The following is an 11,193-nucleotide window of genomic DNA, read 5'->3' as shown; positions in this document are numbered from 1 at the left end:
TACTTCAATCCAGCTGAGTATGAATGGTATTAAATAATTAAAAACATTACTTTCTAGGACTTAAAAATATAAACTTTCACCACACAGTGGTGCTCTAGTTCTGGTATATTTACATGGGATTGAATATACTGTGAACCCTGTACTAAAAAAAAATCCAATTTCCAAAGTCTTCTGTCAGTCACCCCTGGGATCGGATTGAATGTTCCCATCCCTTATTGCCATTGCATCAGTTTTCATTTTCCTGTAGGAGAGATGATTGCAGTCTGATGCTTCGGTGTTGAGAGAGAATTAGTTCTCACCTCTCTTTTTGTTAAACAGAGGCTCTAAAAGAAAAACTGCAGAAAACAGGTGTTCGAATTTTGACTGCGTTAGGAAAATACTTTCAACAGTTGGACAAGGAAGGACACGGGCTTTTAAAGAAAGCAGATTTTAAGCAAGCTTTGAATGTATTTCACCTAGAAGTGCCTGAAGAGGTATGTAGCACAGAAAATGTTCTGCAGTGAATAATGTTTTACTCTTAGGGGGCAGTATTCCATTTCCTACTGAAATTTTGGTAGTTGATTTGTTTCTTTTGTGACTTGCTACCAGTGTGAAGTTACCTGGCTGCAGGTCTTCTTGATTTTAAACATTTCAGCATTCATTTCTCTTTCACGTATTTATTTAAAGTTTTTACATTTTTTATTTATTTTTTTATTAGTATCTGTATGTGACATACAGTGAATGCATTCACCGGGGCATGTGGGTGCTTACACATGTGGGGCCCTGACCCCCTTTCCTCCCTGTTTCCTCCCGCCAGTGTCTTCCCGTCCCAAGAGCCCTTTCCTGTTTCCACAACTTTAGCTTCCTGTTTACTGTCATCTTTCTCTGTACTTTGTTCTTTAAATTTGTTGTATACTGGGTTTCCTGTGTAAAAGAAGCTATCTGCTGTCTAACCTTCCATTGTCTGATGTATTTCGCTTAGTATGGTGGACTCCAAGTGTGGTCCTTTTCCTGCAGCGACTTAAATTTATCATATATTTATTAAGAATGTAATGTCCAGGCATTGTGGCAAGTTCTGAGAATATGCACGCCACTCTCATGACCTTGTAATTTAGAAAAATTGATTATAAAGTAATATATGTGTTAAGCAGGGAATATTTTGGGAACACATGGGATGGTACCTAACTCAGAGTTAGGTTACAGGGAAGGCGTGGATGACCGCTCAAGGATGCTGGGAGGAGGACAAGCACACAAAGGCATGGGCAGTGTGGCCTGTTTCTGGCCTGCAAATGTTCCTCTTCACATACACTGTTCTCTCTGTGTGAAAAAGTGCCTATTAGATCTTTACATACTAGTTTTTCTCTTTGTTCAAATTAAAAAAATCTTTTCATATATTTATGTATTTGGTATAGGGTCTCGCTATGCGTCTCAGGCTCATAGTGACCCTTCTGTTCTCAGCCTCTCCAGAGGTGGGATTACAGGTGTGTGCCACCATGCCCAGTCTCTGGCCAGCTCAGCACACCCCTAGGTGGAGGTGGAACTCCGCAGGGTGTATCTGTGGGCAGGTCCAGCAGGGCATGTGGTGCCGGGGACTGATCCCTGGTCGTTTCGCTTGCCAGGCAGGTGCTTAGACTGCTGAGCTGTCTTCTCAGCACCCCCCCCTTTTTTTTTTCAAATCAGACTTTTGTCTCTAATACTCTCACACCTCTCTCTAAGGGAGCACCACAGTCTGATCTCTGGACCTTTCTAGTTCACATTTTATTTTCTTCGTGCCACTTTGTGCTTATTGGTTGTGCTTGCCAGTAATATGTAAGTTCCATGAGAGAGGCGGCCCACTGCTTCTGGCTCTCTGCTTTTCTTGTAGCCATTGAAATAGAATTGGGCATATGGAAAGTGCAGAATGCATAGTGCATTGGTCTGAATGGGTAGAGAGGTGGAAGGAAGGAGAACAGCATGATGGGAAATAAGCATAGGAAATAAGCATGGAAGGAGAATAGCATGATGGGAAATAAGCATGGAAAATAAGCATGGAATGAGAACAGCATGATGGGAAATAAGCATAGAAGGAGAACAGCATGATGGTAAGTAAGCATGGGAAATAAGCAAAGTGTTGCACACCCAGCTAGGTTTGATTGTATTCTAAGAGAACATGAATTTGGTTCACATCAACAACTTCAGATAAATAATTTTTCTGCATAGTTCCCTTGTACTTGAGATGGTCTTGCCACAAGGTATAATGTATTTTGTGGATGGAATATTGGAAATTATATTTGTGAGATTTAGGTTTAAGTTCTAACTTGAACTTAATTTTTATTTTAACTATGAGGTCTTCAACAAGTCTTTCAATGTTTCTGATTACAGTCTCTGCTTGAGCAATTCTGAGATAATTGTTATTGTCAGAGTTGCTTGGAAGCTCAAATAAGGAAATTATATGGGGAGATGCCTGATCGACTGTACAGCTCTGTGCCAGCAAGACGTTGCCTGTCACTTTTGTGAAACACTTGTCCTTTGGGTCTCATGACGCTTAAGCTGTGCCTCACACCCAGGACCTTCACCTTGTTCTCTCATGGGTAAAATGAGTAGCAGCAGAAGGAAATTTGAAAGCCCTGGTGTCTTTATTGACAATCCCAGAAAAACAGTCAGTAATTGAAGTCTAGAGCCCAGGAGGTCCGGCCTCAGTTGTACTGGCCGTGCATTAACGCAGCTCCTCCCTTCTGGGGGTTTGCTAAATGTTTATGAATAAAACTACAATAACATCGTGATACCATATAGTACAAGAATTCTCATATATTTGAAGAAATATTCGTGTTTTGTTTCCTGCTATTTATCACTGAAACCTGCTCATTCCCTGGCAAACACAACAAGGGGTGGAAGAGTGAAGTGTTAAGAATCATCAACCTGGGTCTAACTGGAACTAGAAAATGTTTGTAGCAACCCATAGTCATTCTTCATTATTTGAAATAAAAAATTATATATGCACCTCAAAGCCTGGTTTATATAGAAATACTATCCATGAAATCACCTTAGCTTTTTTTTTTTAACTGAATGTTCTTTGTTTTGTACCATATCTAGAGTTATATAAATTTGTTGCTACTTACGTAAAATTGCTTAATTCTTAAAAGTAACCTCTTTTAAGCTTAAAAAAAAATTCTTTTAGTTCTAGTATTCCTGGAGTTGGGTGAGCAAATCTATCTTCTGTCCTATTATTCATATTTTAAAAGTCAAACTCATTTTCAATTTAACTGCACAGTTTAAATGTCTGTACCATACAGGAAATTATGTATGGATTGTTGAGAATCGAAGGGAGGCAGGGCATCTTGAAATATAGTTCTTCTAATTGAAGTTTTATTTGAAAAATTTAGGAGGAGATGAAAGAGAATATTCATTGAGTACTTATTTGCCAAGCACCTTGCTAGTGGTTTTATTTACATTCTCATTTAAAGCTAACAATTTGATTGAAGAATTGAAAATGTATTTATTTGAGTTTAAGAGTGCAAGCTATAATTTTTCAGTTGTTAAGAATGCTGTGAATAGGATATTGCATGAAATAGTGCATTTATCAAAGAAGTAAATGGTAATAGGAAAGTGAATGAGCTGACAGAAGGGCTTAACTCAGAATTACACTTTTCAGTGTAAATTATAGAACACTCTTGAGTATTCCGATCTTCTATACTTTCAAGCATGAAGACTAGCAGAAAGACCATTAGTGCTCACAGTACTGTTGGAAATATTTCAGCATCTGAAATGCATTTGAATTGTCACAGATATAATACCTTTAATGAAATAGTCAAAACCAACTACATGGTAATCACTTTTTTAGTACATAGGAATTGAACTTAATGCAACAAATTTGTTGTCAGAATACAGCTGGATTGTAGAGGTAGGGGTGAGGGGTGCAGCTCATGCCAGCAATATGGAGAGTGATATTAAGGGCAAGACATTGGTGAAAGGGGACAAAGTTTTGTAAGATAGGAGGGCAAAGTTCTGATCTGTATTATTGCGCAACATAATGACTGTAACTAATACTACTGTATTGTATGTTTAACGGTAGCTAAGAAGGATTTTAAATATTCTCACCACAAAGCAATGATGAATATCTGAGGTGCTATTTATGCTAATTTGTCTGATTTAATCAATCCAAAGTGTACCTGTATATTCATATGCCACCTCATCTTCATAAATATCGTTAATAACTGTCAACAAATAATGAAATAACTTAAAATGTTTTGTGAGGTACTGCCCTACTCACTGGTTCTTTTTTCAAAGTTTATTAGAACATGTTTGTAGTACATGAAGCTCACACTCATCTCAGGGAGTGCATGTAACTGAATACAGAACTGGTCACCTTTGTGTCCCTTCATATAATTCTCATTGGGGTGTGACTGGATTTATGATAATTTTTTCAAAAATATTTTGGTTAGTGTGCAACTTTACTTCTGAGTAAGATTTTATTGTGACCATAATAAATATGCATTATATGACTTAAATATATAATAAAGATTGCTGAATACTTTTAGGATTTTGAGTCTTCGTGGGTAATTCTGAATGACACCAGCTGTGGAAAAGACCAAGTTGATTATGGAGAATTTAGACGTGCCATTTTTGGTGAAATGAATGAATATAGGAAATCATTTGTTCGAAAGGTAACTGTTAAGCAATCTCTTAAATTATTACTTTTAGTTGGTTGTTACGTTCATTGGTTAAAAAAGTCAATAAATTAGCATTTAAAATGTGTTTTATTATTTTACCTATCATTCAGGTAATGTGCATATGCATATGAAACTTATCAAAAAACTCAGAAAATAACTTATGCATGTGTTTTAGAAAGATACATAACAGGAAAATAAAAATTGAAATCACATTTTATTCCTAAATGACTAGCTTTATCAATGTAGTGAAATAGGCTCCATCCTGTTTCCTGTGCCCTAGAGTTGGTATAAGGATGGAATGAGATAAAGTTCTTAGAATTGTGACTGGACCAGTGTGAATGTTCAAAATGTTACTTTATATGAAGGTTAAACATATTTTTCTGGCCTTTATAGTATGCATATTGAATGTCAAAATGAAGATCACAGGCTGGGGAGATAGTTCAGTGGTCTAAGTGCTGGCCTGGCAAGCACAAGGTCCTGAGTTGGATCCCTAGTACTAAAAAAAAATAGTTTTTTCTTTTTCTTTTTTGTATTTTTTAGGGAAGGGTCTACAGGGTGTTCAGGGTCTCACTACTAGATCAGATTCAGTAGTGATCTGCTTGTTTTCAGCCTCCCAAGAGCTGGGATTACAGGCGCACACCACCACACCCAGTCTCAATTGCTGGTTCAGCATGTCCTGGGGGCGGGTCCAGCACGCAGAAAAAATAAGTGTTTTTGTTTTTTTTTTTTTTTTTTGGCAGAACCAGGGATTGAACTCAGGCCCATGTGTTTGCCAGGGAAGTGCTTATTCCACTGAGCCATCTCCCCAGCCCTATGGAAAAATAGGTTTTCGTATCTAATGATTTCATATAAAAATAACATTTCTCTCTTTAGGCCTTTATGAAACTAGATTTTAGTAAAACTGGGAATGTGCTTATTACGAACATAAGCAAATGTTATTGTGCAAAGAAGCATCCTCAAGTTATTTCAGGTAAGTACTATGAGTCAAAATGCATCAGATTTCTAAGTGTTATAGTGTAATCTTTAAACACATTCATTTAAATCATAAACTGAGAACATTAAGGCAGGAAATACTTTCGGTCTGACCTAGAAACTTGAGAACAATTTGCTCTTCTTCATTGAAAATTCCCAGGCCTGTTGCCTGTGCTTGCTTGTTCCTTCACTATTTATAATTGAGGTAAAATTCTATGTGTCACTTAGAAAGAGTGGAGGGAGGAGGAGTTTGTTGAAAGACCAGAACTGCTTTAGAGACTAGATTATTGCACTTACAGGATCTCAGCAGCGAATTTATTGTACCTGCTTATGTATTTATCCATACTTGGGGATTTATTTAATTTTATTGAGAAACAATGAACGATGAGACAATTTCAAAACCGATTAGTAGGACGGTTTCAATAATTAATACATTGCATATTGTTGTCTTAATGGTTATTCATAGTACAAGATGCAGACATGATATCCTGTCCAAACACTAATAGTTCAAATCTTCTCATCGAATTAAAAGAAAGTAGCTGTATATCTATCGTAACTACTTTGTATATACAGATACAAAATGGTCCTTAATTTATACCCCCTTTGTTTAGTTTTGTCAGAGATGGGTATTCCATTGCCATTTAAATATTGTAGGTGCGTGAATTCAGCAAAATAATCCAATCTAGTCCAGTAGTCCATAATAGTAGTGTTATCTGTAGGACTGGCAATGTCATTCTGGTCTTCTCAATGCATGCTGCTTCTAATGTTATATCAATTACTGTTATACTGTCTCTCAGGCAAATGTTTTTTTTTTTTTTAAAGGTAATAAATGAAAACAAGAGATAAGAAAAAAAATGTCATAAGACTGTCCTGCTACAGTGCTGCATATGGCTAGATTTCTAAATTTCTGGGTAAAAATGTGTAATAGTTTATTCCTATTTATTTAAATATTTTTTGTTTTTATCTTTTTTCTCCACATGCTTGTTTTTTTGTTTTTTTTTTTTTGGGAGGGGGTACCAGGGATCAAACTCAGGACCTTGCAGTTACCAGGCAGGTACTTATGCCACTGAGCTATATCCTTGGCCCTTTCTTCACATTCTGTAGGGATTTAAAGTTTAACATATCAATACTTGATGGAAAATGGAAAATACCTGTTCCATGTTATGTCTAAGATGTTTGATATTCAGAAGGATAGTGAGGTGAAGCTCAACTGCCTATGTTATATGGTAATAATATCATTAAGTTTCTCTTCTGGAGGGTTAACAACTTAAGTTTGCACACCAAAAATTAGTGAAAAAGAAGGGTTGCAAGGACAGCCAACATTTTGGCCCTAGCCTTTCAAGGTCAGTGAGGACTCAGGACATAAGAGAACCTGTACTGTAATATCCTGTAATTCAGTGATGTTCTAAATTTTCTGATCAAAGACATTATAGGCCCAAAGAGGAAAGTGATTGACAAGTGTGCCTAAGAAGAGTCACATGGAGTGGAAACATTCTCTCAGGCTTTCACAGAGAGAAATTGGTCAGGCAATGGCCGTGCCTCATCCACATGGCTGACACTGACAAAGGATCTGCAAACTGTGGTACAGGGTTTTAGGATAAATCCTGAGGGGATTTGACTGATCTTGTCAGATACAAAAGTTACATTTCTTGTTATATAGGTCTTGCTTTATGGACCTTTATGGTCTTAACTATCCAGCAGAAAAATATAAAAATGAGGTGTAAAAAGTAATGCCATATTAATATGCTGAGCTGCAAAATGGGATTTGTTTTTTTATTTTTTGTATTTAGTGCAGGGTCTACAGGGCCTATAGAATCTCACTACACAGATCAGACTGGTAGTGATTCTCCTGCTTTCAGCTTCCCAAGTGCTGGGCTTACAGATGCATGCCACCACACCTAGTCTCAATCACTGTCTCAGTGCACCCCAGGGACAAGGCCGGCACATCAGGCTGGGATAAACCTCTGACCCCTGCAGTCTGCTTAAACAGGCACTTTAATCCACTGAGCTATCTGTCTGACCCTCTATACTTGGAGATTTATGACTGAATAAGGGACAGTCTTTGTTCAGGGATTTGTACATGTAATGGACTTATGCCTTTTTATTCTAATTTCATTTGATGTACAAAAGCTTTTTAAAAGGATGAAATCCTAGTTGTTAATTCTTTGAAGTGTTCAGAAGTAGTTTGGGTTTTGTTCATGAAGTCTTTGCTTTCCCCTATGTCTTGAAGACTTCTGCCTACTTTCTCTTCCCATAGATTTAATGTTTCTGTTTTTATATTTAGATCTTTGATCCAGGGTGACTTTAGTTTAGTGCATGGTGATAGACATGGATCTGATTTTGGTCTTCATCATGTGGAAAGTCAGTTTTTGTAGAAACATTTATTAAAGAGGTTATCTTTCTTCCAGCGAACATATTTGACCTCTTTGTCAAATATAAGGTGGCTGTGTGTGTTTGTAGTTGTGTTTGCACTTTCTGTTCTGTTTCATTGACCCTCAGCTCTGGCTTATTTTTTCCTAGTATCATGATGATTTTATTACAGTAGCTATGTAGTATAATTTCAAGTCAGGGATTGTGATGTCTACTGACTTGCTTTTGTTGCCCAAAATTGCTTTTGGTACTCCGAGTCTCTTTCTGGTTCCAGATGAATTTTAGGAATATTTTCTCTAGTTCTGTGAGGTATGCTAATGGTATTTTGATTGGGATTGTGTTAAATCTGTTACAATTTTTGGAATATGGCCCCTTTTCACTATGTTGGCTCTTCCTATCCTTGAGAAAGGGATAGTTTCCATTTTCTGAAATCCTCTTTGATCTGTTTTTTGTCAGAGTAGGTAATTTTCAATATATAAATCTTTTACTTCCTTGTTAGATTCATTCCTATGTAATTCATTTGTTTGGGTGCTATTGTGAAGGGTGTGATTTTCCCAATTTCTCTCTCAATAACTCTGTTGTTTGTGTACAAGAATGCCATTGATTTTTGAGTATTGTATCCTGCTGTACAACTAAATATGGTTATTAGCTCTAGGAGTCTTTTGGTGGCGTTTTTGGGTCTTCTATGTAGAGTATCATGTTAACTTCAAATAATTTCACTTCTTCCTTTCCTATCCTTATTCCTTTTATTTCTCCATGTAGACTAATTTGTGTGGCTGATATTTTCAGAACTATGTTGGAAAGGAGTGGTGATAGTAGACACCATTCTCTTCTCTCTTGATTTAGAGTGAACACTTTCAGTTTTTGTTCATTTAGTATGATGTTGCCCAGTGGTTTGTCATAGACGACTTTTATCAGATTGAGATAACGGTCATCTATTCTGATTTTCTGTAGGTTTTTTTTTTTATCATGAATGTGTGCTAGACTTTATAAAATGCTGTGGTGTATCACATTTATGGATTTGCATATATCGGACCATCCCTGCACTCCTGGGATAAATCCCATCTGGTCATGGTGTATAATCTTCTTCATTATTTGTTACATTATTTATTCGTGTGTTATTGAGGCTTTTTGCATCTATGTTTAATAGGCAGATTGGTTTGTGGTTTTTTTTTTTTTTTTTTGGTTGTTTTTGGTTGAGTCTTTCTCTGGCTCTGGCATCAGTATAATTCTTGCCCTTAGGAATTAGTTAGGATTTTTTTTTTTTTAATTTTAGGGAAGAAACTACAGGGTGTTCAGTGTCTCACTATTAGAGTGGACTTGTAGTGATCCACCTGTTTACAGCCTCCCAAGAGCTGAGATTACAGGCACGCACCACCACGCCTAGTCTCAACTGCCATTTCAGTGTGTCCTGGGGGTGGGGCCAGAACAGCAGGACCAGGGATCGACCCCTGGCCCCTGTGCCTGCACCTGCTTGCAGGTGCTTTAATCCGCTGAGCTATTTGGCTGGCCCTGAAGTATTACTTCACTTTCAATATCCTCAAAGAGTTTGAAGAGTATTGGTATTAGATCTTCTCTAGATTTCTTGTAGAATTCCGCAGTCAATTCATCAAGACCTTCACTTTTCTTTGCTGCTAAGTTTTAATTACATTTTCAATCTCATTAGCTAGTACTGGGTTATTGAGAATTTTTATATCTTCTTGATTCAGCTTTTAAAATTCTTATGTATCTATAATCTGTCCATTTCTTCTATGCTTTTCATCCTATGAGAGCAGAGACTTTTGAAGTAGGCATTGATTGTCTTCTGAATTTCTACAGGATCTGTAGGGGCTTCAGCCTTATTAATTCCTCAATGAAGGAACATGAGTGTTTTGTTTCTTTCTTTTTTTTTTTTATAAACCTGGCTAAGGGTTTATCAGTTTTATTCATTTTTTCAAAGAGCCAACTCTTCAATTTATTAATTCTTTGTATTGTTTTCTTTTTGTTAATTTCTGCTCTGATCTTTATAATTTCCTCCCTTCTATGGGCTTTGGGTTTGTCTTGTTCTCCTTGTTCTAGAAGCTTGAGGTGTAACATTAGGTTGTTTCCTTGTGCTCCTTCTGTTTTCCTGATGTTAGAGTTCACTGCTATAAATCTCCCTCATAGGACTGACTTCATAGTGTACTGTACATTCCAGTATGTTATGTCTGCATTCTCATTTAGTAGTTGATATTGTTTGATTTTTTTTCATTTTATCTGTGGCCCATTGTTTTTAGGTGGGCATGTTTAATTTCCATGTATTTATGGAGTTTTTGCCATTAATTTTTAATTTTATTGCACTATGGTCACATAATATGCATAGGATAATTTCAATTTCTTTGCTTTACCGAAGCATGTTCTGTGGGCTAGTGTATAGTCTATTTTAGAGAATATTCTATGGATAGCTGAGAAGAATGTGTATCCTGATGATGTTGGGTAGAACAGTCTGAAAACATCTACTAGGTCCAGTTCTTTTCACTATCCCTAGCTGCAATTCTGTCTTCAAGATGTGAAATCCCATCCTCTCCTTTGTTCAACCTGTTGCATTTACTTTCAACGAAGGTTTCAATCTCTTGGATTTCTGTTTGGATCTGTTTCATGGATTCTACTTTTTCCTATGTTAGGCATTTTTGTTTCCATAGTTTTCTCTTTTTTTGGTATTTTTAGGGAAGGGTCTACAGGGTATTCGGGGCCTCACTACTAGATCAGACTCAGAGATTCGCCTGTTTACAGCCTCTCAAGAGCTGAGATTACAGGCACTTGCCTTCATGCCCAGTCTCAATTGCTGTCTCAGCATGTCCCGGGGGCGGGGCCAGCATGGTAGGCTCGGAGATCGAACCCCCTGCCCCTGTGTCTGCTTGCAGGCACTTTTATCTGCTAAGCTATTTGGCTGACCCTCCATAATTTTTCTAAGCTCATCTATTCTTTTATTTGTGACTTCTTTAATATCTTTGATTTTAAGCATCATTGCTTTCTGTACCTGAGAGATTATTTTCTCCATAGTTTTTTCCAACTTTTTTTTTTTACTTCTGATATTATAATTTCAGAAAGTTCCAGTGTTCGATTTCCAGTTTCATCTCTCTGCTTGAGTTCTTGGCTTATTCTGGGTGGGCTGGGGGTCTTGGGGTCTGGAGTTTCATTTTGTTTTTGTCTTGTCATTTTCTATTTTCTTTATTTTGTTGGCTATGTCAATATTTGCCAGTTT

General features: G+C 37.0%; 1 protein-coding gene across 1 annotated transcript in view; it reads left to right on the top strand.

Annotated features, from left to right (window-relative positions):
• Positions 1-11,193, top strand: part of Caps2 (calcyphosine 2) — a 129,066-nt gene that overhangs the window by 55,531 nt on the left and 62,342 nt on the right. The window contains exons 14-16 of the mRNA XM_023716283.1: positions 319-473; positions 4,497-4,622; positions 5,502-5,598. Coding sequence (XP_023572051.1) covers positions 319-473; positions 4,497-4,622; positions 5,502-5,598 — 378 coding nt within the window. The remainder of the gene's footprint in view (positions 1-318; positions 474-4,496; positions 4,623-5,501; positions 5,599-11,193) is intronic.

The sequence above is a fragment of the Octodon degus genome, unplaced genomic scaffold (genome assembly GCF_000260255.1).
Source record: "Octodon degus isolate 3935 unplaced genomic scaffold, OctDeg1.0 scaffold00047, whole genome shotgun sequence".
In the NCBI taxonomy this organism is placed as follows: domain Eukaryota; kingdom Metazoa; phylum Chordata; class Mammalia; order Rodentia; family Octodontidae; genus Octodon; species Octodon degus.
This window is presented reverse-complemented; position numbering and strand designations above follow the sequence as displayed.